The 26,304-nt window shown below is 37.8% G+C and overlaps 1 protein-coding gene across 1 annotated transcript in view; it reads right to left on the bottom strand.

Annotated features, from left to right (window-relative positions):
• Positions 1 to 7,366: 7,366 nt before the first annotated feature.
• LOC104511356 (ankyrin repeat and sterile alpha motif domain-containing protein 1B-like) overlaps positions 7,367 to 26,304 on the bottom strand; it is a gene marked incomplete at both ends in the record, with an annotated part of 142,676 nt that continues 123,738 nt past the window's right edge. Inside the window, 2 exon segments of the mRNA XM_010153931.1 lie at positions 7,367 to 7,519; positions 17,705 to 17,803. Coding sequence (XP_010152233.1) covers positions 7,367 to 7,519; positions 17,705 to 17,803 — 252 coding nt within the window.

The following is a 26,304-nucleotide window of genomic DNA, read 5'->3' as shown; positions in this document are numbered from 1 at the left end:
AGTGGTTGCTATCACTTAGAGCTATAGGGTCAAACTACATACATATAAACCAATACCAACTTTGAAATTAGACATGTATAGCTGGCATTCTGCATTTTGGAGCTGTACAGAGAAGGTCTAGAAAGATACAGAGCAAGGTTTTCTGGAAGTATGGAATGGCTAAGACTCTTCAGTTTGCAAATGAGATGACTGAAAGCAGAAATGACAGAAGTGTGCAAAATGAACCACAGCACAGATAAGATAAATAGAGAAGGAATTCAAGGATGAACTTGCTGAATTGCTACCAATGATGTGTAACTTTTCCCTTAAAATCTTCTTGTTTTCTGAGAACTGGAGGGTGACAAAATTGATGAAAATTTTTGAAAAGAGTTAATGGAATATTAATGGAAATACTGTCCTCTAAACCTGTTCCAGGAAATTAGTAGGAGTTCAGTAATGTGTACTAGTAGTGGACACACAGATAAATAAAACAGGAAGAGTTAAAATGAAGTTGCTCTTAAAAGACTCTTAAGAAAAAACCCCAACATAGTCGTCATGACGTTAAGCCATACGAAGAGGCTTTTCATGGATAAATAGCTGGCAAAACCAGGAAACTGTAGTAGAAAATGCAGTTTCCACAGTGGAAGAAGATTGTTAGTGAATTTCTGAAGAGATCTGTGAATGGACCTCTGCTGTTCAATACATTTATAAAATCCATAGGAAAGATGACTAGCAGTAGGATCACAAAACTTGATGGTTATCATAAATCATTCAAGGTAAGAAAGACAAGGACCAGCTGGGACGAACTTGCCCAATTCCAGAAGTGCTTGAGCTGAAAATTATTAATTACTAGAAGAATGCTATGCAGATAGTTTGTAATATGCTTGTCCTACCCACACGGCCTTCACTGGTCACCTGGTTAAGGCCATTTTTAGAAAGCACAGTGGGTTATGTAGAGCCTCTGATCTGTTTCAGTATGTCCATTTTCATGTTCTTTCATTCCTACAGTACAAAATCTAGTGGGCTGCAGTGAAATGATCATGTAGCGGCCTTTAAAGAATCACCTTTTCACACAGCATGTAATTAAATTAAATTAAATTGTAGAACTTGTTGATGACACTGTGGAGGCTCCAAGGTTATAAAGCAATGGAAGGCAGTCCATCAGTAGCTATTTTGTCTCTCTAGTATCTTTGATCTGATCCTGAACAGCCATCATTATATCCTAATGTAAATCAGGAATGTAATTTGTGACAGGCGGTATCAAGAACACTCAAAAGCTCAAAATCTGTATAGTAACTGAGTTTAAGAAACCATTTGGTAAACATTAATTTTACAGGAGACAAAGACTGAATCATCCATGTGAAAGATGGATGTACAAAAATAGAAGCTCGCGGTGCAGGATGAACTAATTGAGAAGAAATGTAAACCAGGCCACTTACATGTAACCCCCCCCCCCCCCAGGAGTTCAGCTATCTGTGATTCAAAGCCTACTTTCAGCACAGCTGAGCTGTGCAACCGTTCTCAGCTCTCCTCTGAGAAAATTGCTAGGGCGTGAGAGGGAGCTGCGAGAGTGCACAGGCTGGAAGAAGGCAAGATGAGAAAGGTAAAGTTGCAGACATAAGATTGTTGAGACAAGGGAAACTGGCACCTCAAGGATTCAAGGATAACACTCACATGAAAAGGTATAAAATCCCAAGGAAAAAAACCAGGGAAATCAGAAGACAGCAACTCAGAATCATCATAGATCAGCCTGTTCCAGGGAGCAACAGAAGCCAGCCCTCCCCTACCTGAGTGTTGACTACTTGCCCAGTAGACTTAGTGAGTCATTTGGTGGGGGTTGATTTAATGCCTAGTTCATTAGTCCTCCAATGTATTGTGTGTTAGACAATAAATAACTTGCTTTGTGCTTTTAAGCTGTTTATATCTTGCCTGAAGAATCTCTTTGGTAAAAGTTCCCTGAAGACAGTGACTCCCCAAGGAGGAGGGTTACGTAAGTAATCCAGAATAACAGGCAAGAATAATATGATTAGTCATGTGGAAGAACATTTATACTTTAAAGCACACGTGCACACTTTAGATGCGTTAGGGAATTTCAGAACACAGTGGCCTTTTTTTTCAGCAGATTGTATACATTTCAGAAAAGTTCCATGTAGCTACAGCACTGAATACATGATATCTGAATTTGGGTAGAGAATCCGACCTCTCTCTTGAGATAAGAAACATAGGAGAGAAATTCAGAAGTGTTGGGAAAGCCAATGTTGAGAGAAGGCATTCTGAACACTTGCAAACCTTACATTAAGGGAATTAGAACAATACTTCCCAGGAAACACAGACCTGAGAAAATAATGAAGCAAATTGGTCTGGGAAAGTTCTTAACTAAATAACAAGTGTATTAGTGAAACAGAACATAGATTTCAAAGTCTGGCTTATTGAAAAAGTATTGAGAATGCTGTTGGGAGCTCACAAGAAAAACAAATAACTTTTTAAATTACTCTTGATTCAAGTACTTTAAGTAATTGCTTCTTGATTGTACATGATGAAACACACAGAGTACATATGTAAACATAAAAGTCCGAAAGAAACTAGCATGTAAGTTAGAGCAGACATTACCTTTCTGGAATTATTTGCAGTGAATAGCAGGAAGCTGCATATTAAATATGTTTCTTAATGACAATGAGGTAGCTGTAGGGAATATGGCCTTTACCACTGGTGTTTCAGACTTTTTCCCTCTCTCAGATGCTTGGCATTCTCCTTGCAGTATTTTTTATGATATGCTTGCCTAGATAGTAACTTCCAAGGATGGTAAAACAGTGTTGGAAATATAGAAACTGTTCTTTTTAGGAAGATAACAAGATTCAAAGCTCTGAGCAGTGTTCTGTGGGAGTAAGGGATAACTCACAGAGGGTAACTTTATTAATAGAATCATAGAATCATTTAGGTTGGAAAAGACTTTTAAGATCATTGAGTACAACCCAAAACACTGCCAAGTCCACCACTAAACCATGTCTTTAAGAGATACATCCAGACGTCTTTTAAATACCTAAGGGTGACTCAAACACTTCCCCGGGTGGCTTATTCCAATGCCTGACAACCCTCTCAGTGAAGTAATTTCTCCTAATACCCAAACTAAACCTTCTCTGGTGCAACTTGAGGCCATTTCCTCTTGTTCTATTTCCTGTCACTTGGGAAAACAGACCAGCCCTCACCACGCTACAACCTCCTTTCAGGTCATGGTTGAGAGTGGTAAGGTCTCTCCTGAGCCTCCTCTTCTCCAGGCTAAATCCCAGTTCCCTCAGCCACTCCTCACAGGACTTGTGCTCCAGACCCTCCACCAGCTCTGTTGCCCTTCTCTGGGCACACTCTGTCACCTCAGTGTCTTTCTTGTAGTGAGAGGCCCAAAAGTGAACACAGGATTAGAGGTGCGGCCTCACCAGTTCCGAGTACAGGGGGACAATCACTGACGTAGTACTGCTGGGCACACTAAGGATGCCATTGGCCTTCTTGGCCACCTGGGCACACTGCTGGCTCATATTCAGCCAGATGTCAACCAACACCCCCAGGTCCTTTTCTGCCTGACAGCTTTCCATCCTCTCATCCCCAAGCCTGTAGCGTTGCAGAGGGTTGTTGGGACCCAGGTACAGGACCCAGCACTTGCCCTTGTTGAACCTCATACAGTGGCCTTGGCCCATTGAACCAGCCTGTCCAGATCCCTCTGTAGAGCCTTCCAACCCTCAAGCAGATCAACATTCATACTAAACCTAATCATCTTAGTCATTAGGGAGAGACAGACAAGCAATACAGATAATTAACCATAATTTAACCACTCTGAATCTTCTTCTGGATGAGTCTTTCTTTCGTCATGCTTTATAGTTTATAAGGGAATTTAGGGAGGCTAGCTTCACTCAGATGCACCGAGACTTTCAGAATATGCTTTCTTCTTTCTGTCTTTCAAAAAATGAACTGTTTGCTTTAATAACTTAATTGAATAGATTTAAGCCCTGAAGTAGAAGAAAAGTATCTTGGTCAGCATCACACGTGGAAATTCAGAGGGATGAGCTAAGTAAAATTCACAACAGTATATTGAGATGCATTATGATAAAAGATGACCCTATTACTAGTTTAGATCTAAAACTTCATGAACTTCATCCATGGGGATATAAAAGGGTGATCGCAAAAAGTGTAGAAAGTAGATAATTAAGAATTTTCATTTTTTAGGATGCAAAGAAGGGCTTGTGAAAAGTTAAACATCCCCCTGTCCTTTAAGCTAACCTAGTTTACCTAATAAAAGGTATTATCTCTACCTTCAAATTTGTTTTACCCCTCCAGAAGCCATGGATGATTTCCCAATGGCTTCATGGAAAGAAGCACCAAATATGAACTAAGGGATTCCTTTCCCCAAATCAGGAATGGCCTTTATGTCAAATTCAGTGGCTGCAACTGTTTAAACTGATGACTAAAATGAAAAAAGTTATATCTGTAGCTCTTGATACATTTTCATTGCATATTTGGCATAAGTGCAAATGAAATTTCATGTTCCATCTACAACTTAAGCACCAAGAACCACCAAAACCAAGGGTACTCTGAATTCTTTTCAGGATATTGAGTCTGTTTTTTCTCTCAGTTTTTAAGTGCCTGGATTCTGACCTATTCAAGTCAGGAGTCCTATTTCAGGGTTAGTAGCTTTGACCTTTATGCATTCCTTTATGAAAACTTTCTGTAATGAGCTCTTGTTTGCCACCACCTGAATAGGAAGTGAGACCTTTGAGATCGATTTCAGACAGCAAGCCTGCTGGCCAGGGATACGTATCTTGTTCTGGCAGACTGCAGCATACTTCAAACTAATTTCTTGTCCATTTCTGAAAGATTCCACTCAATTGAAAAAGATCAGTAAATACTTTTCTAAGCTACAGATTTTGTCAGTGAACGTTTCTTCATTACACTAAGCTACTACTGACTTGTGGAAACTACATATATACTGACTGGACTAAAATAGAAATTCTGAGAATGCAGAACTGTTTTATTTACTTTGCTCTTGAACAACATAATCCAATAATATATCAGGTGGGAGAAATATTTATCTCTATAAGCATCTATATCTATACAAATATTTAAACAATTGCTTAACATCTTCTTGCAACTGATGGCAAAAGTGAGTTTCTTCCCAAGAAGTAGAGGCCTCAAACGAGAATGTGATGTTAAGTTGTAAAGTTAGAGGGATATATACTGGTCTGGATTACACTAATTTTACAGAAGTGTATTTCTGCTAACTTCAGTGCAGATACTTCCCTTTTCATCAGTTTAAGAAAGTTTGGAATCAAACCACAAGCCTTTAATGAGGTTTTAATGATCCACTTGGGGGAGCTAAAGGGTAATTTGTTTCCGAATTGATTATGGCAAAATGTTTGGGAAGCAAAATTAAGTTGCCGAAGACAATGTGAGCAGAGACTTCCACTTTTTTTTTTCAACTCAGTGCTGGCTGTTAATCTATATTAGCTCCTGGAGCAAAGGGTCTCCAGTTCTTAACAAAATTCCAGCCACTTACAGAAAAAAGACTCACAGCTATAAATAGCTTAGCAGCAGACACCCATAATAGCATACTCTGAATTCAATTATACACCTACAATATACATTGAAGGCAACATACATAATGTGTAAGCCAGAGTTTGGTCTTTTGTCCTGGTTTTGGCTGAGATAGAATTATCTTTCTTCCTAATAGCAGGTATAGTGCTGTGTTTTGGATTTAGTATAAGAATAATGTTGATAACACACTGATGTTTTTAGCTGTTGCTAAGTACCTGTAGTGCCTATACTGAGTTGAGGACTGCTCAGTTTCTCATGCTCTGCCAGCGATGAGGTGCACAAGAAGATGGGAAGGGACATAGCCAGGACAGCTGCCCCAAACTGGCCAAAAGGATATTCCCTACCATATAACATCATGCTCAGTATAAAAAACTGGAGTTGGCCAGGGGGCAGGAACCATTGCTCAGGGATGAGCTATCAATCACCATGTGGGGAGCAATTGTTGCAGTGTGCATCACTTATTTCTGTATATTCCTTTATTATTATTTACTCTTCCTCTGCTATTCTATTAAACTGTTTTTATCTCATCACATTAATTTTTTTTTCCAGTTCTCTCCCTGATCTCACCTGGGGGCGGAAGGTGAATGAATGGCTGTGTGATGCTTAGTTTCCAGCTGGGATAAACTATGACATCCTTACTCTTACTCAACAATTTTGTGCTAGATTACATTAACTGTAATGTGACAGCAAGAATTCTAACATGCAATTGTTTTGCCTTTCAGTTAATATGAAATCCCTTTTTTTTTCCCCCTTTCTTTCTTTTCTTTAGATGCTGGTCTTGGGCAATACCTGCTTGTGCCTCATGCACCAGTTACTGTCCTGAAATATGGCTTCACACCATCATTATATTTCCCATTTCTCCAGCCTTGGACACACTGGGAACTGTTTCCCAGTATAAAGCTGTATCAGCTGCTCTATCTTATGCTTGATGGCCTATGGTTACTTATAGCCCTTTGACTGTTCTGGGACTTAGGCACTAATTAGAGGCAGAGATGCAGTATCCCCTGTATTGGAAGGAAAATCACAGACTCTTGTCTGTGAACAGCCAGTAAGATATGACATTGGGCTTTTCCCCATGTAGGAATTGCTCTAAATTCAGATAAACTGACAACACAGTTGATTTCCAAAGTCACAGCAGATCCAAACCTATAATCATCTGCCTTTTATAAAAGGAAACAACACAGTTTCAGACACATAACTTCTATGAAAATTCCATTGGCAAAGCTGTACTGTCAATGTCTTCACTGTAATAGTACAAAACTAATCTAATTCCAAATTACTCTGCCATGCAGTCCACAGTAAAGTTTATGGTTGCTCACATGTGGGCATCTAATTCAACTGATTCATGTAAATAAAGTTTCAAGCAAAAGTGATAATTAAATAAAATATTTTGTTCCTTTAGCATAACTTATTAACTATATTTAAAGTTTCATTATTTCATGTTTAATTTAGTCAGAGCATGTGAAAAAAAAACCCTTTAAGTATCTTTACAAGAAGTACGTTAGGCACTTCAGAAGTAAAGATGTGCCTTGTGACTATAAACTACTAAAATCTATTTTTAAATGTCATTCAGCATCCTGAAGTGGTGACACAATCATGCTGATTGAATACCATGCAAAAGATCATGGAAAATCAAATGGAAGCAAAGGGTACAGCCGACCCAGGTACAGGCATGAAAGCTGTAATCATTAACAGTACTTGACGAGTATTTGTAGTGTAATTTGCTTTTGTGCTTTCTCTTTGTCATGGAATGGCAGGTACTATAATGTATTTAGGAGGAACTACTGCTCTAAATTGATCAACTTACATTAATTAATTCAATCTCCCAGATTTTTTTCACAAGGTCCATCGATGTATAGCCATTAATTAGAAACGATTTGGTATAGTCACCCAGTTCAATGGAATCCAGCCATTCAGCTACAGAGTTGGGGTTGTAGCCATCATGACCAATCTGCTTCATCTGAAAACCAAGAATGAGTAATAATTACTGATAACAATCGTTAAACATCTTTCAAAACAGTAGTTATTTATATTATTATCTTTGGGTCAGAGTTATCCTGTTCTCTGATCAACACTCTTTAAATGATTAGTATAACATGAAACAATTTTGTGAGCAAAATCAGTAATAAAACTTAATCTTCAATGGAACTTTTTCTTACATCTGCTTGCCTTTCAAACCACAGTACACTAAGGTTGTAGCATGAGTTCAGTTCTTACTAGACATTGGAGAACCCGTAAGTGAGGGAAGGCAAAAGAGTGAGAAAGAGACATTATTAATATCCTGACTGCAAAATATGTCAGATTTGCACCTAAGATTTCATAGAAGGGGAAGAAGTTAGACTGAGGAATGGATCTTTTGGTATCAAATTACAAATGAAATGTATTGCCTTGGTTATATTATTCCTATTTTATCTCTCCTAGTAGGTTATCTGATATTTTATAATGGTTGAAGGCATACTGTATCTTTTTGCCCACAGGGGAGGCTTAAAAAAGTCTTCTTCCTCTACCTGGTCACATTTTTCATGGAACTCCTCTCCATTTAATGTATTTTAGATTCTTCTCTGTCTGTAATGTTGCTTGAGATTGGACAATTGAACCAAATATTACTGTAATGGAATTGACAGAATGACGTACACAGAAGCGCACCACCAGCATTCATATAGCAACACAGAGACAGAAAGCATAATCACATAAATCTTGTTTTCATAACTAAGTAAGAAACACCAGTGGCATCTTATTTTTCTGATGTTTGTTAAGTTACTAAGAAGTAAAGAGCTGCAATTTCTCTTTCACAATTGCCTCAGTGACACAAGTGAATAATTTCAAGATAACTATTAAAGATAAAAATGTATAAAGCCTCTACCTGTGCAGCTTGTTACACCATACTCTTTTTATGAATTTTAAAGTAATTTGCAATAGTGGCAGAAGCAGAACAAAGTAGAAAAATTTATGCAACAGCCTCAATTTTCAACAGTATTATACACATATCATCTTTCTGCAGAAGTGTAACTATTGCTAACTCGGTAATACACTGAACTGGTAAACTGTTAAAAAGATTTGAGGTTTAGAAACCTTGTGTTTTGCGCAGGATCTTCTGACTGTGCAACAGAGACACTGTGCATGGTGAAAGCCAGTCTCCCATTTCTCCTGCTTATGTACATTCCTACTTTCTGAGAAATAAGGGAAGTGTGACAGAAGCATAACGCTTTAAGCTTAAGTTTGAAGTGAGTGACAAAGTAATCTAAAAATTAGAGAATTCTGATCTTAATATCTTGCCTGAACCAATTTATTTCTCACAGTTTATTTAAAATACAATTTGATTTCAAAGCAGAGAAAAAAAATAAAGTTTGCATTTGAAAATCACAGCAGTGTTTGTCAATCTGTCTGTTCAAATGCACAAAGTCAGCATGACATGATCTTGATCTCGATTACCTGCAGTATCAAAGAGGAGTGATGCAGGCACACTGCATCATGGTTATGGCAGTTTACTCTTTGGTCTTTTGCTGCAGATGTTGGATATAAAATATTAATGGCAATATTTAAATGATGTAGTGAAATAATTATCTTAAATCATAAAAGAGAGGCAAAAGAAATCACATAATTTACAATGGGAATTACAGCCTTTCAGGTCACTCCTGTAACAAAAGAGTCCTAGAAAGTGAGACTTCAGTTTTGTTGTTGAACTTGACATTTTGGAATTTACTTTCATGATAATTTAGAATGAAAACCTTAGATGTCAAAAGCATGGCCATTGTTTCATTGCCATTCAGACTTACTTCAAATCTTAAACTGACAGTAGTCTGTCCAGCAGACTGCAAAAATGTTGCAGGACCCTGGAAGTTCTGCCTCCTTGGGAGCTTATTTCAAATGAGCTGATTTGAAATGAGATATGCTTAAACAACCAACACTTGAAAAGAAAGGAAACGATAAACTGAAGAAGAAAAATTTAACACAGAGAAGACATGAAGAATATGTAGAGCCCCCACAGGGAACACATGATGTTTGAAAGATATAAGGTATTTTTGTTGCCTTTCACCGACAAAGCAAAGCAGAGCACCTTCAAAACAATTCTCAGTATATCCAGATGGGGCATGTTATGCAAATGATTTCTTTTATTTATTACTATTTGATCTTTATGTTTAATAATTCCCAATTTTAACTCTTTTTTTTTTTTTTTGTCTGGTCTACAATTCTGGTAACCCATCAGCCTCTATAAAAAGCAAACACAGCATGGGAAGTTTCTGAATTCTCAATTCCCACTGGACATATCCGTCAGGAGGGTTGTTAAAATGGATATCACTCTACTACTGTGTGTTGGAAAGGTCTGCAGGCAAGGAAACACAGCTGAACAATCCAATAAGCAAAAGACCAAGAACAACTGAAACCCGTGTGACAATTGCACTCTTTGGATTCGGTGCCAATATACAAAACTGTCACTGGGTCACTCAATAGCCTACCTGAAAACACACTGGCCTGTTGTCGGGCAGCAGCAGGCTCTGCAAGCATTCTCCCTCTCCCTGCCCCAGAGATTTTGGCTGCCTGTGTTCAAGGCCATGTCAGGGATGGTGCAGCCCTGTAGGCTTGGATAAGACCCGTGTGAGAAAGAGCAGTGAGAAGCATGGTTGGGGCTGCTCAACCTTCTGCAGTACCTGCATGTGAGCTGAGGACCATGTCCCTGACACTCAGCCGAGCCGTGCCATAGGTATGTCTGTACCCAGCCATGTACCTTGCTGAGCCTCACCCGCTGACTTGCCCTCCTGAACTGACCTTATCCCAACCTCATCCCTATGGAATTGCCCTGGGACGTGGCTGTCCATGGTCACTGCCACCATCCCTGCCCCTCTGGCCTTGTGCAGGTGCTCCTTGCCTGCCCCACTGTCCCCCCCCCACCTCCCAGTCCACCTGCCCTGGCAGGGCAGCCCCCTCCTGCTGCTCCTGTTGCAGAAAATTAATCTCAGATCTACAATATTTGTCAGCAGTTGCAGCACAAAACCAGTATTTTGTTTTGTCACGAACCAAGAACCAATCTCTTATCTGAAACAGATTTTCTAAAATGTGTCTAATATATGAAAATTAATAAACTTTCAGTATCCATCTTCTGTATGGAAAGTTTTGTTCTGTCAATAACATCAACTAGCTCATTAACTGTCATTCATAGCTGGCTGAATAGTTTCCTTTCAAATATTTATTGATAGGTTGGTTATCTGACAGTATTATTAGTAGTATCTGATTCTCATATAAAATGTTATGGAGTTTTTAAATTTAAAAAACCCCGCTTGAAAATATCTTCCTGGAAGTTCTGCCCCTTTACGTTATTAGAGCTCCAGTTTAGTTGCATCTTATCCAAGTCCTCATTAACTGGTCATGGCTCTTGGACTGTGTGTATGTTTTTTTCCTATACTGCACCACAATCTGAGACTCCTCTCCCAGATCATTTATGCCCTGTAGGCTTCTTTTCTGATGCTATTTGCTGATTGATTCTTTTTTTTTTTTTAAATAAAAGAAGCCTCCAATCTACCGACTGTATTTCAATATTTCAATCATTTGCACCAGTGGTGTCAAACACCTAAGCAGCTATGTGCATGCTGTTTGACTCAGAGCAGTACAGAATCTCTAAGCTTCAAGTCAAGACAGCCTTTCAAATATTAACTGCTCATGAATAGGGGCAGTATTGTTCTTCCACAGACACTGCTGCTAGTTCATCTGATTGTTATTTTAAAGAACAATATCAGTGTGAGCTGTTTCACTGCAGATATTTTAGCACGCTGACTATGGAAAAGGCTAGGAATGAAGCCCATAGGATTTAGAGAAAAAGAAATGTTTAAGAAAATATGATATAAACCAAGCATGGAAGAAGACACAAATCATAGGTTTCTCTCCTAGGTCCTATTGATCTATCACTAGGATCACTTCCTTTGAAATGAATAGAAAGCAGAAGCCAAAAAGAGCTGTTTCTCATAATAAAATAGTAATGCCAAGTAGCATCCTAATGGGTTGAGAAATCCTTTACAGAAAAACATTTGTACATCAGTCTTTTTACAGGTGCATCACTGCTACATCTATACAGTATTTTACATCAGGGTAGAAGCTACTTGAATTTTGTCTCTGAGAGATGGTCAAATAAACATGAACGGAGTTTCAAAGTAATCATATATGCACCAGAAGCATCAAGGTGAATTCAGTAACATGGATTATTTCTGGCTTTCTCTGATCTTCTCAGACAGATGGGGAACTAATGCTATTTTCTCCACAGGTAATATCACTATCTGTTGGATCTCAACACTGTGTGTATTAAAACCAAGCTTTTTATCTGCTGTATAAGGAGAAAAAGATGACTTGACTTTCACAGCTTTTTATATGATTGCTATGATTACAGTGAATTTACGTTTGTGTTGGTTTTCAAGAAAGATCTTTTTAGCAAGCATAGAATGCTTTCTTTTAAACTGCTGCCCTAGCTGAGAGATTTAAGCAGCATTTTTGGGAACTTTTATGAAACAATCAACTACCAATCTGAGTATTTCTGGATGATTGCAATGGGGAACTATCAGTTCTTTTTTATTTTCCCCTCTTTTGAATTGTCTGTTATACATTATGTACTTTACAAATGTGATCAGTTGGACTAATGTTTTGGAAAAGGAGGTCGTTCCTCCTCTGGAGCAGTGAAAGAAAAGGCTCAAGAGAGTGACACTTGTGAAGACCACAGGGCACAGGGGCACCAGGTGGAGTTGCTGCCTGCAGTGCCTGTGCAGAAATTGAGCCTGTGGTCAGGGGCAGAGAAGCAGCTCTCACTGGGGATAAGCACAGCTCCCTAAGGGCCTGAAGATGACTTTGCATTTGCTGCTGTTGAGAAATCCACTGAGTGAAAACACGGACCTGCCTGTCAAGACACAGTGGGTGAGGAAGAGCTGTATATAAACCATTTGGTTTTCTGTTTACCTTGTCACATATTAAAAAAGGTAACTATTCAAGTTTGTGTTATAGTAATGTTTGACTTTACACTAATCAAAAGCTCTCCATCTTCTTGGGAAGCTTACTGTAAAAAGACAGTATAGGCATGTTCACTTCAGAGCACTGCTTGATTCAGGATTCTGCCCCAAAAGTAAATCCAGAATACCATGAACTGATTTCAGAGTTTCCTACCTAAGATTGCCAGCATTGCAACAGGCACCCTTTCTCTGATTTCTGAAGTTGAAATCTATCTTCTGAATGTAAAGGAAAATAGATGCACACATACTTGTTCTTTTTCCTGGAAAAATTAAACACATCCAGAAGACTGAAAAGACCTCCTAGTTCTTCATCAGACACAATGTCTGACACAAGGGAAGAACAGGTCTCATTCAGGACATTTCAATTGCATATAATGTAATCTTAAGAAGACCTAAATCTGGAATTTGTGGACTAAGTGGAAGCTATGATATTTTGATCTCAAGAGTTTCTATGAGTATAATTTCTAAAAGCAGTCCCACGGGTATTTGTTGGTACTTCAGTGGACAGAACTAGAGCTTCACAGGCATGCTTTCAAAAATTGGATATTAGCACAGACTGACATCTCCAAAGTCAAACTTTCATCCTTTGCTGGATCCTGAGTAGCTCTGCCTGTTTTACTTTAGATAACATGCTATCAGCTGCAACATTAGCTTTTTATCCCATTCAAGGGTTGAACTAGTGGTGATCTTTTTGGCCCAACTGTACTATGGTTTAGTGCCACAGTATGATTTAAAAGTAATCTACTTTGTATTTGTTTGTTTTGCAAAATTGTCTGGGTACGCATTATCCAGCTTTCTTTTTGGAGGAAAGTAAACCAGATCAGCACCAGTCATGCACCAAATGCATTTCAATCCCTAACAGGGACAAAGTCTGAATCAAGTGGTTGACAACCATACCACCTTCAATGGGAGAAAAGGCACATGGACAAAACAGTGCAGTTTCTAATTTAACTGCCTCACTTTCTGTTGCCTAGCTCAGAATTGTATGCTGAAATTCTTGTTACTTCTCTAATGATTATATTATCATCCAACTTTTACTAATGGCATTATTATGATGGCCAGAAAACCCATCAATCTCCTCAGCTTCACAGAAGATCCCACAGGGTGGTAACTAGAGCCCCAAGGAAACAATACTGTTCAAAGCTGTGCTGTAAGAAACATGAAAGCTTCCTCAGAGCAGGATAACGTGGTGTCATCATCAGGTGGTCTTTGTTACGTACACAGCACAGTTAATGTGCACATGCACAGTAGTTCTGTTTTCCTAAATGCCAAACTTAACTGTGCTTGCACAAAAAACTGTTACATACGAGCAATGGATACAGCACTTTTTGGAAGAACAGTTTTACTCCTCAAGTAGCACAACTCACAGAGAGCAAGTGCTCGTACCCTGCCCATATCCTACTTGTCTGGTTCTGCAAAGCATCCAGGAAACAGGCTGGCTGCCTGCACACCACCGCTACAAGATTCCCAAGCTTTGTGCTGAAACCTCTCCATGCAGGAAGTAACAAGCTGCATACTTTAAGAATAGCTCTGAAGCCAGGAGAAAGCTGCTTTCAGCTAACATCTTTCTTCCATCTGTCAAACGAGAGAATGTGTTCCCGTTATGTGCTGGGAGAAGAAGCCATACACTGAGCATCCCACACAAACACAATCCTTTTTCTTATCTAAGTTATCATATAAGCTAGAATAACTTTTATTTTCAAAAACATTTTAGATTTTGAGGAATCCATTGAGAAGGCACTTACATATAGGTTTTGGATGCCGAAAGAACTTGACAATGCTCCTTAGATTTCCTATGTCACTAAGTGTGACTAAAATATCATGTCATGACAGCTACTATTTTCTTACTCAATTAAGCATATCCTGCACACAATTCTTTTCTCACTATTTTTTTTCTCAAGTCTTTGTACTTGCAACTTCAGTGTCTTTTTAGACATTGTCTCTACCTCTCCACAGGTCTGAATTTCCCTTCAATGAAACATATAAAATCATCTATTATTTCATTCTTTTCACACACACAAAAATCTTAAATGCAAAACTCTGCTATGAAATTTGCTCTAAGACTGATGCAATGTATAAAATATTTCAAAAATTAACTTTACAGATGATATTTCTAGTGGAATGTCTTAATCTTATCTAATAATAATAAGCCATAAAGTACTCTAGTTAATATTAATGTGAAACTTGAATAACTTAAATTACATTAGTGCAGATGGGAATTTGGGCTACTAGCTCTAATCCAACAAAAAGAAAGGTAGAAATCTAAATGAAAGATTTCAACTCTGCCTGTCTCTTACAAACATACCAGTTTACACTCTTATGAAATGTTCTTCTCAAACATAGAACTATCAGGAAAAAATACTTTGAGAAATATGGGTAAACATACCTTTTTGTACTGATTAAACACTGCATAAGAAATTACAATGATTAATTCATCTATATTTGAACAGATATCTGGGGGTTTTTTCCTATTTAAATCTACTCCAAGTGCTAGAAAGTGGTTCCTAAACAAGATACTGGTGTTTGAAATATAGGAATTTATCACTCTCTAGGAAGCCAGCAATTATAAGTAAAACCAGACAGTCTTTCTTTTCAGGGACTAAATGCCTGTTGCATTTTTAAGCTGCAGAAATGAATTTTTATGAGAATAACAAAAATAGCTTTAAAAAAAAGGGAATTTAAAATCTTGACAATAGATTTGTAGCTTGATTTTTACTCTTGAAGATCATTCAATACTGCCTGAGTATAGGGCTTTAACGAAGTGTTGTACCATAGATGCTTTTTAAAGCACTTCTACCTCAAAATCTGATTTAAAAAGTATCACAAGACAGGAAACATTAATAGTAAAACTGAAAATAACATCATCAGCAATGCTATTAAGTACTAAAACAGAAGGAGTCATCAAGTTTTAAATTAAATGAGGAACAGAAAAGAGGTACATGTTCAAAACAAACAAACTAAAAGAATATTTATCTAATGAGATTCAAATTAGTGAAACTCCAATTATGGTTTGGGATCTTAAAATATTTAGACAATATGCACTATTTTGAATCTATGATGACAGACCTGAACTTATCAACAAACAGATATACAGAAATGTTTCACAGTTCCCTGCAGGATGTGAAAGTCTTCTGGATTTCAGCAAGCTGTTGCAAACACAGTAAAGGTGGGTTATATTACATAACACTTGCCATGATCCCAATTTTTGGGCCACATAACTCTTCCAACAGCTGTGCCTTCAAGAGAACTACATTTTGAATAAGAAATTATGTATTTTTACTATGTAAGCTCTCTTGCATTGCTGAGTAATTTAAGTGAAAAGATGTGATGCACAGCTTCAGCTTTTGACTGCCTTTGTTTTGGTGTAATATTCTTGCATCAAAGACACATTAAAAACGTGATCCTTAAGCACTGTTTTTTCTAGCTCAGCAGGGAAGCTGCTTAATACTACATCGCCATTATTCAGCCCATGCTTCAAGCTGTTCTGTGTTACTTCGTTATCTTTGGTTCAGAAGATGTTGTGTCTTCCAGGTACCTGCATAGCCATGTTGTTCTCAACTGCTTTCAAGAATATCTCTAGATCTTGATTTTGGCCCCCCTTCTCACATTAAGCACATTTTAAAAAGACCTTAGTTGGAGTTTCATAACAGAATCTGGTCTCAGCATTAGTATACTATTCAAAAGCAGACATTATTAACAATGTTTCCATAAACACCAGTTACTGATTGCAGATAGCACTTAAATTATGCTATATTAACAATCCATTTGTTAATTTTGAAAAATTTAAACAAGAATACAAGAAAGCTGATCTCTCTAAAAAGTATGCAAAATGGAAAAAATACATCATCCGCTAAGGGCAGGGATTAAGATCAAAATGTAGTTTGAATGATAGCATTGCTGAAAAATTAATAAATTCGTAGTTAAACCTTAAATATCTATTATAATTCATCAAATGTGACTTTTATACACCCTACTACTTGTACCATTTATCTCACTTGCCTAATATGGCATGTGGAATATTATTGTCTTCAATAATCTTCAGTGTTTCAGTGCACGGACTCATACTTAGTATATATGAATTGACTAACACATCCAGATACAGAAATTGTTCACAATTTATAATTATCCTCATACCAAAGAAACCCTTGTTCTCTTTTACCAGTGATCTATCCAGTAAGCCATGATGCATCAAAAAGCTTCTTCCAGCCATGTCAGTCTCATGCTCTAGACCGAAAAGTCCTTTAAAAACTCTTCTCATTCTCCAGTATCACAAAACTGCAAGCAGACTAAGCTCTATTTACCTTAATTATTCTACACATCCTGCTCCCAGAACACTCCACACACTTTACACTAGGTTTTATTCCTGCTCTAGTACCTTGCACTAAGTATCTGCATCACGTGGCAGACTTCTGAGCCTTACTAGTGTATACTTCTCCTAATTCATTCCCCTTATATAGCTTTCCAAAATCAAATAGTAAGTTTTCATGCTAGGCCCTCTCTCTCTTTTGTTTGGAATGCTAGTTGAAGCCTCCACAGATATATTCTGATACGCAAAATATAAGAACAATCCCTTGCTATCACTGATTTTAAAATCTATACTTTCAATCAGCTAGCAAAAAAATGATTGGGAAAATGACTGCAAGTTATTCTGTCCACAGCTGAGAAGCAAAATTCATGTACACAGCACCAAATCAAATATGAAGCCTGCAGGAAGTCTCTGCATCTTGCATGAAAGGCAGGTATTAGGAAAATAATGTTTCATCCAAGGCTTTTAAGAATACTTATATAAGGGGCAAAGTACTTCCAGGCCAACTGCTGTGTAAAGACAAACATCTGGGATTCACCGACGGACTTATTTACACATATAGAATGACAGTCTATAAACAGATTGAAAAGCTCAAAATAATTAAAATAAATTTTAAACAGCCATAACTTCAAATTACAGATTTTACTCTCCTTTGCTTTGTTTGTCAATTACATCAATACAAAGTGAGTTCAATGCAATGACATTATGCTATGCCACATTTGCATATGAAAACCCCCCACACTTCTACAAAAACAGTAGGGGGTTATATTTATCTCCATTCAAAAACGTGTTTTAAATAATGTGGAAGCTGTAGGTATTAGTTCCCTTGCTGGGATAATAACAGAAACTATACCTTTGGGAGAAGCTGGATTGCTTGGAGAATTCTCTGTCTGTGTCCAGAGTTAAGGATTCCTATTTCCAAGAGATCCTGGTCCTCCATTACATTGCTTCCCTAAAAATGGAAAAAAGAAAGGTAGAATAAAAATGAAAAAAATCAGATGCCTTCAATAGCCTGAAACAAGCCCTTCTGTTGCATTTAAAAGTGAACATTTTGCTTAACTTACAGTGTCTGACAAGAATAATAAATTACTGATGACTGCATTCGTTTTCACGATAACAAAATATGGTGAAAGGTGCTTGAACTCACAGACAATTACTATACTGCTGGCAGCACTGCCCATGGAAAAACTGTAGTTCTGACTCAAGCCAAATACCAGATGTGAACCTTCTTCCATTTGACTGAAACCAAGGTCATGACTAGTGAAACGTTCGGAAACTTAATCCTTTCGTTCCCCTCCTACCTCACCCAACTTTCTATGATGTCCATTTTTCTCCAGCATAGAATAAGATGAGCAGAGTGGATGAGGATAAAATTATTTAGTTCCTTTTTAGTAAAATGGAGAAGAAACCAAAGAGGTGGAGTGGTATCAACAACCCCCGTACAGTCCTCACCTTCCTTAATTTAATCGTACCGGTGCAGTCGTAACTTTACCCACCACTGCTCTTGTCTCCCTGCTTTTGGGCAGGTCAAATAAGCCCTAAGATGCAAACAGCTGAAAAAGACCATCAATATAATACACAAAATAAGTGCTCACAAATGTCCGTAAAATAAGACTCCACAATTGAAGCCTCTATTTGTATTAGTTGCTACTAGGAGAGGACCTATAGCTCCACAAACAGGATAATATGACCCTTAAGTTCAAGGAATCTGACACCACCTAGAGAGTAAGGTCAGCATTTGAAGGTTAAGGTACTTGATTAGCTGGCAGTGACTATCTGGAATCACAGAAGGCATAACAGTAGCTCAAAAAGGGAATTGCAGACAGAGATCAGATCAAGATGGTTAAAAGTAGGCTGGCAATCTTGTATTGTTTCTTAGACTACTTCATATCAGACAAAAATCCGGTGTTTTTTTCATTTTTTAAAAAGCTTCTATTACAGTTGTGAACAAAACCTGCAAGAAACAGATGATCTGTCTGAACTCTTAGCCTTGTTGAAGTCTCATAACACTAATTTGCCAGAAGCCAGAATTCTTATTATTTGTACTCATTTAACATCATCACGAAATAAAATTTATGTGAGCAAATCCATGAAAGACTTCATCTCCACCTTTCCATTTGTGTTGCTGCTTCTGACTCAGTTGAGCTCTTTGCAGCAAAATGAAAAGCTAATAGGCGCATAACAGAACATGCTTAAAAACTTTGCTGAATCAGGGTTTAATAATGGATATGAATTCTTTCTGAATATCAAATCTCCTGTCCCACAGCAACACATTTTTCTTGCCAGTATTTCTATACTGGAATATGCAATACTTTACCCCGTTCAGCTGCTAAATCTTCACTCTTTTCAGATGGACTGATTAGTTTACAGATGTACTCTTGAGGACTGTCGAGTGCTACTCTGCAGAGTATCCTGCAAAATCTAGGGGAGGTCTTTATACAGCAATCATGGAAACTTTGCAATGCTATTACATTTAAAATTATATTTCACAGTAAGTGGTATGATTTAAGACTACAAGTCTGCAAATCATACCCTGAAAGAATCTGCGTGCAGCATTCAGAACAGGGCAGGCAGAGACCTGCTCTGAAGGGAGAAGCTGTGCAATCATGCCGATTTAAGTACATCACATGGTGTAAGAGGGCATGCAGCACAGGCTGTGCAGTGATAGTGATGAGCTGGGGTTAATACCCCCTTCTTCTCCCTGGTAAACACATACAAAATACAATTTCCATTTTCTCCTGTAAATAACCTAAAGGAGGCTGTAAACCAAGAGTAAGAACTGGGGGAAAAAACCCTGCATTTTGGGCTGGATTCTCCAGCTGCTGGAAATAGCTACCATAAATGGGTTTAAGCAAACTGAGTCAACAGAGGATCCAGTCCAAAACAAAGACTATAGATTTTTGTTCATTTTAATAAATGCAGCTATTTTGTTTACAGCTATTGCTTTAATTTCATTTCACTGTTTTTCAGATTTCACCTTTCATCACTCCATGATGTTTACATAAAATCACGGTATACTCATCACTGAGCTACTACACACAGTTTGCTGGTGTTGGTAACCTTGGCATCCAGCTTCAAATATTACAATGTTTAAAATCCAATTCAATTACCACTTAGGCACAGGAAAAATTCTATCCCTTTGCACAGAGTTGCAGCATAGTAGAGACAGAATTATTTTATTAATTCTTTACTATTGGTTTTTTTTCCTTATGTATTAGTTCATATACTTTGTTTCTTTGCAGTTGGTACTATATATTTTTTAAACTATGTCAAGGTTACAAAATCAAGTACTCAAAACTCAGGAACACCTGGAGTTCAAATTGCCTCCTTGTCCCCTGTCTGAGAAGGCAACAAACTGGGCTTTCGGTGCTCTCAGGTTTTGAAGCTCTTCCTGCATGTCAGTGTCAACAGTAGCAGACACTCATCCCTCCTGTAAAACAGATCTAATTGTCTCCTGCCACGGAGCTAAATCAGCTCTTCATCTTTCCACAGAGCAAACCAGGTAGCTTCAGATACTCAGTATATACCCAGTATTGCTTAACATAGAGAAGTAAACTGATAGTAGAAAGCTGCTCTCTGCTTTGCAGACATGCCTGTGAAGAGAAAGAAACAGTCCTCCTTATTCCTATCTCCCTGGTGTCTGCCTCATTCTCACCTTAATCCCAGTCCCTGATTCTTTTTTTACCTGATGCCTCCTGTGCTCCTCCAGTCTCCTTCCATAGGCTCCTACGTTGAGAGTGAGGACAACCTCACTTCGTTCTGCAGCAGATCAGAGACAAGAAGAGAAATTCTCTCCCTGCTCTGAGCTGCCATGCACACGTTTATTATAAACTGGGCCAAATTTAACCTCAATTAACTTTCCAGAGATGGCATGGTAAAGGTAATTAAAATTAATGCAAGAAAGTATTTTCACATTATTTCATCCTTAAAAATAGCTGAGCTGTGTTAGCTGAAACATTCAACAAAAATAAATTATTCTAGTAGACAACTAGAGAATTTGAGACCAAAGATTTAACTTCGATATGTTCATATGCAGAAGAGGTTCTTATAACAGGAAATATGGGACGGCAATGTCTACTGGGGTTATTATGCTTTTATTATGTAACAAAAACATAAGAAGCTTTGTGATACTTTAGTTTCTTAAGTCTATAAGAAAACCTAGTTGGAAGAAAAACTTGCTTCTCAGAATTAAAAAGCAATAAGAATATATCAAAATTGAATATATCAAAATTGTTATACTAGGACAAATTCAGATCTCATTTACTTCAGCTTACACTGTTGAAGCTCCTGTCACATTAATGCATGAGAGTCTTACTTATGAATTGGAAAGATTCTGGTTCTGAAGTTCCAGTTAGGAATGTAGCTGACCCCCTACAGCTACCTTTTTGGTTCTGTGCACTCTGAGGTATAACATCTTTTTCCCTGTAAGCACATACAGGAAACCAATCCCCTGAGTAAGAAGGCAGTAGTTTCACAGAACAGTTGGGCCCAAGAAGGAAGTTAAAACGACTCTGCATGTGGGAGACTGAAGGCATATGAAAAACAACACAGTTTTAAAGACCCAGAAATATTGCCAAAATATGAGATAGTTCCTATAAAAAAGTTCAGAACAAAATACGTAATGGCACATTATGAGATAAAAGATTTCACTGGCATTTATTTGGGCTGTTTCACATACAATCACCTTTGGCACTCCCCATCTGAACTTAATATTGACTTTCCCAAAAAGTTTAGATCTTTATAATAGATTTCAAATGTATGTAAATACAGATATACAGAATCTTTAGAAAACAATTTAATCTGCAATATGTCAGATTTCTAGCAAAAGAATTACTCGATTAAAAAGAGCCTAATTTTAATACATTAAGCAGTTCAAAGAGACTCTAAAATCCAATCAGAGTAAAAGAGTCATAAACTTGTAAACAATTCCATTTACTATCAAAAGAGGACAACTTTCAAGATTCTTTAAAAAGAAAAAAAGACCAATAGACATTCTCCATCCTGCAGGAACAAAAGCACTTTGAAGATTTGTGCCTGAAGATAATAAAACATGGTGATTAGAAGAACACATTAAGATGGCAGGAATTACTATGTTTCTCATTGCCCCCTTTTTGTAATTTTATTTTTAATCTTTCTTCACATATTTTCCGTCCATGAGACCTATGGTGAAAAATTCTAATGTCTGGTTCTGTCATCTAAGTAAAATAGAAATGGTACAGAAGATTTAAAACAGCTGGAAGATATATCACTAGACTTATCTGAAAACTCAACACTGAAATTGGAAGAGGGGGGTGTGGAGAACAAACCTGCATATGATTTTTGGTCCTATTCTTGATCTTCACCTTGGGTAATAGACTGAAAACTTGATAAAGGTTGGAGAGAGTTTTCATAGATTTTCATTGCAAAGTTCTGTGAAAAAAGCCTCAATCAGGAGGTAAATGCATATGCATCACTTTATGTAAACTGGCAGAAAAAAAGAGAAAGAAAAAAATATTTTGCATTTGAAGCTTTTTTCTCTCTTACAAAAGAAAAAAATGTTATGTAAGGAATAGAAGATTTGTGAGAGTTCTGGCCATACCAGCTAACCTAGTTTTTAGTATGCTCAACTATCTCAGCCAGAGAAAGAAAAGTAGAGAATCTGGTGCCTAAAGCTGTCTAAGAGCTGCTACCTGCAATGTTGAGTTGAATTCATTTACTGAGCAGCCATTGCTAAGATCAAGTTCAACTGGAGATGCCAAGTGCTACTGGAAGCGGCAGCAACTTCCAAATTTTTATGCTTTTGGTGTATTGGAAATTGGCTTGCCCAAGAACAGGGTTGGTGTGGGCAAGGGAAGGATGACTTCTGAGGTAAATACAGTACTGACAGGGTAGCATTGGTGGTTGCATCGCTCATGCTGCTTGGTGAGTACTACATGTTGTCCCTGCCCTCTCCCAGCTGCCCACGTAGTAATCTGCTGCACCACCAGCAGTTTTTATCTGCACTGAATCTCACCCTGGCTGGTTGAGACCTGACAGTGCATGAGCACATCTGGGGGCATCTGAAGGAAGTTGGGGCAACAGGTCCCATACCAAAGAGCTCTATTGTTCCTTAACCCTTCCACCCCAAATGCGTAACTGGGAAGGATGGGAGCAGGCACCTGATACCACAGGGAACAAGGACTGTTACAAGCATGTCCTCAACAGATCATTAAAATAGCCTCCTCTTCATTCTGAATTGCTTTGCTTCTGGCCCACCTAATCCTAATATCCTTCCAAACTGTATCCCCTTGAAATAATTGACATCTAAAGTGTCCTCTAGATGGGAACAAATCAAAGATTCCTCACAATATTGTTAAGGACACATTGAATAACCAGAACTTGTCTTTTTCTTCATCTAAATCATATGCCAGAAAGTTTACAAATTTTCATCACAACATCGCTTTTCCATAAGGTAAGAGAGTTTATTTCTTAATGACTTGCAAGAAATGACAAGAGAAATGTAGTTTTCAATAATGAAAACTGTTTCTTATTAAGTGCAAAAATTTCAGGCAATGTGTCGCACATTTCATTTCCAAACAAGAACTGGCAAATGACCAGAATTTAGCAAGCTTCAATATGAGTGAAAGGTTGCCTCTCACTAGTATTGCCACTGTTAACATGAAAACAAGATCTGTAAGAGTGATTATTGAGTGAAATGCTTAACTTGTACTTTGAGGTCAGAAAGATTTATCGGATTCCTGGAGATACTGCACAAATTGTTGTTTCACCTACAAACCTGACAAGACTGTGTTAGAAAAATACCCTATAGAAGCATGAAATTTTGCCTCGGGGGAAAGAGAGTGATTGTAAAATATGTTAGGAAGAAATGACTGAGCATGTTGCAAAATAATAATTTGATAACATTTTTCCAATGTTATTTTTCTTTTAAGCTACTGATACAGATACACATTCTCAGTCCTCACCTTGACCTATTGTCAGTCTTTACATTTATGACTTTCTTAGCAACTAAAAACCCCACAAAACCAAAGAGAAAATTGGAAGAAAGTTTCCCACATTACTGTAATTTTGTCAGGAAGTAATAATAAACTAATACTGACATGTTAACCTAAAAAAGGCCTTTTCCCTCACAGATAAGAATAAGCTGTTAGCAAGTCAAATGCCTAATTTACAAACTAGGCAGAAAGAAGGTGATGTAAGTAGGGTCAATTCAAAAAGGAGTCTTAACAAACTCCTAGTCCCACTCTAACTATGTTTTAAAGATCTCTCTCTGGTTCACATTCAGCACTTACAGAAGTGAACTTGAAGTAACAAGTGCCATCAAAAGCTTTTCAAATATTGATATTCAAAAGAACATACAGTCACAGACCTTTCACACAACAGTAAAAGTTAATTAAAGTTTAGTGATAATTAAACAATTCTGATAGCTGGGACAAGGATCCTTGTAGGAAGAATTTCTGCTATTTTTATCCCCTCTTCCTTGTAGCACTGATTCATTACAACCAACACAATTGTCACATGCAAATTAGCTGCACAGATAAGGTGGCAATTGAAAGAATTACCTCTGATGTCACACTTGGCCCACTTAATTACTAATGCTGTTGACCCAACCCTGTCTGCCTATTTAGTCATAACAATTCAATAAAATAATTATTAATACTTCCCTAAATTACATCTTAATGCCTTGAATGTATATTGTGAAGATAATTTCACTTCATTTGAGTAATGAAAATTCCAGAGAGTCTATATTGTACCATTATTCAGATTACTTGAGATAAATGCTGGTTGGTTTAGATGCTAAATTTCTCAAAGGACCTACTTTAAAATCAATATTACTGTGAGCTAATTAACAGAGTTCTCAATCTCAGAATAATATTCCTTTCTCCAATAAATGTGTAAGTTTGGGAAGTACAGGAAAGGGTAAACATGATATTTTCAGACAACAGAAATGCTGAATACCTGCTCTGCATGTAACATGGAGTTCTGTTTAACCTTGAAGCTAACACTGGTGTTACTGTAATGAATGTAAAAACTGTTCACCTGACAGAATGTCTCACAAAAGTACTTCCTTCCTCACATTTTTATCAACCCTTGTCATATTGTTTAAAATGTGAGCCACCCAAATGTGCCTGGAGAGTACAAAACATGGAGTCAAAGATTGCAAAATTCTGGGCATGATCCATATCTTAAAAACAGGTTGTTCACAGAAAGGTTCTGTGAAGTAACAGTAAGCAAAGCACACACTCAAAGAAAATACTTAAGCTTTCACACACTTATACCCTAAAGTTACAACTGAGGTCTTGGAAGCACTTGTTCATCTCCTGCCTGCAGCTGAATCCTGCTTACAGTGGCAGCTTTACCTTTGGGCTGCCTGGTGTTCAAGCTCTCCATTCTGAGCAGATGGAGCAGCTTGGAAACCACGTCAGACCTTCCAGTGAGTCTAGAAGGTAGGTCCTCCTCTTAGACGCCATCAGAGCTTGATCTGGTAGGAAATCTCAGATCATACCCAAGGCAGAAACACAGGAGCATGGTGTGCATTGGCAGCTGCTCTGTTTTACAAATGTGATGGAAGAAGGAAAGATTGCTTTATCTTTATTTCTCATAGCACAGCCCAGCCATTCGAGGATTCATGCAGAAAGTGGGAGATCAGATTCACGAGTCTTTCTCAAAATTCCTAAAAAGAGAGGAAGGTATGCAACAACTGATAGGAAAGGGCATTCTGGGATTGAAGAGGAACCATTCACTGGTCCTTGCTGAAACTAAATTATTGTGAAGTTTATAGTCAATAAGCCAGAAAGGAATATTATCCTTTAGATCAGTGACAGCTAGCTGTGGTAGATCATAGAATCATGGAATCATAGAATGGTTTGGGTTGGAAGGGACCTTAAGGATCATCTAGTTCCAACCCCCCTGCCAATTTTCTAGATCAATCTTCTTGTGTCGTTGCTAGCAATCTTTCTGGTTTACATCCAGTCACTGCCAAATATAAAAAGCAGAGGAAAAAAAAAAAATCAGGACTTTCTTTCAAACAAGTATCCTAACTCTGACCTACATACTCATGTTTCTGGTGCATACTGTAATTTGAAAGAAAACAGTAAGCCAGCTGTCCTCATCCAAAGGGACAAAATGGATGTCAAGATCCAGGGAGCATCACAGGAAATCCAGCCTCCAAATGGTGTCTAATGCAGGGCTACAAAAGGTGGCAAAACTCTCAGATATAACTCCTGCTTTGGACTACCTTACTGACTTCCTCTGCTTAGCATTGCAAACCATACTGTAATTTGAAAGAAAACAGTAAGCCAGCTGTCCTCATCCAAAGGGACAAAATGGATGTCAAGATCCAGGGAGCATCACAGGAAATCCAGCCTCCAAATGGTGTCTAATGCAGGGCTACAAAAGGTGGCAAAACTCTCAGATATAACTCCTGCTTTGGACTACCTTACTGACTTCCTCTGCTTAGCATTGCAAACCCCTTTC

Source organism: Eurypyga helias, unplaced genomic scaffold (assembly GCF_000690775.1).
Source record: "Eurypyga helias isolate BGI_N326 unplaced genomic scaffold, ASM69077v1 scaffold8316, whole genome shotgun sequence".
Classification (NCBI taxonomy): domain Eukaryota; kingdom Metazoa; phylum Chordata; class Aves; order Eurypygiformes; family Eurypygidae; genus Eurypyga; species Eurypyga helias.
The sequence above is the reverse complement of the archived record's forward strand: the minus strand, read 5'-3'. Positions and strand labels throughout refer to the sequence as shown.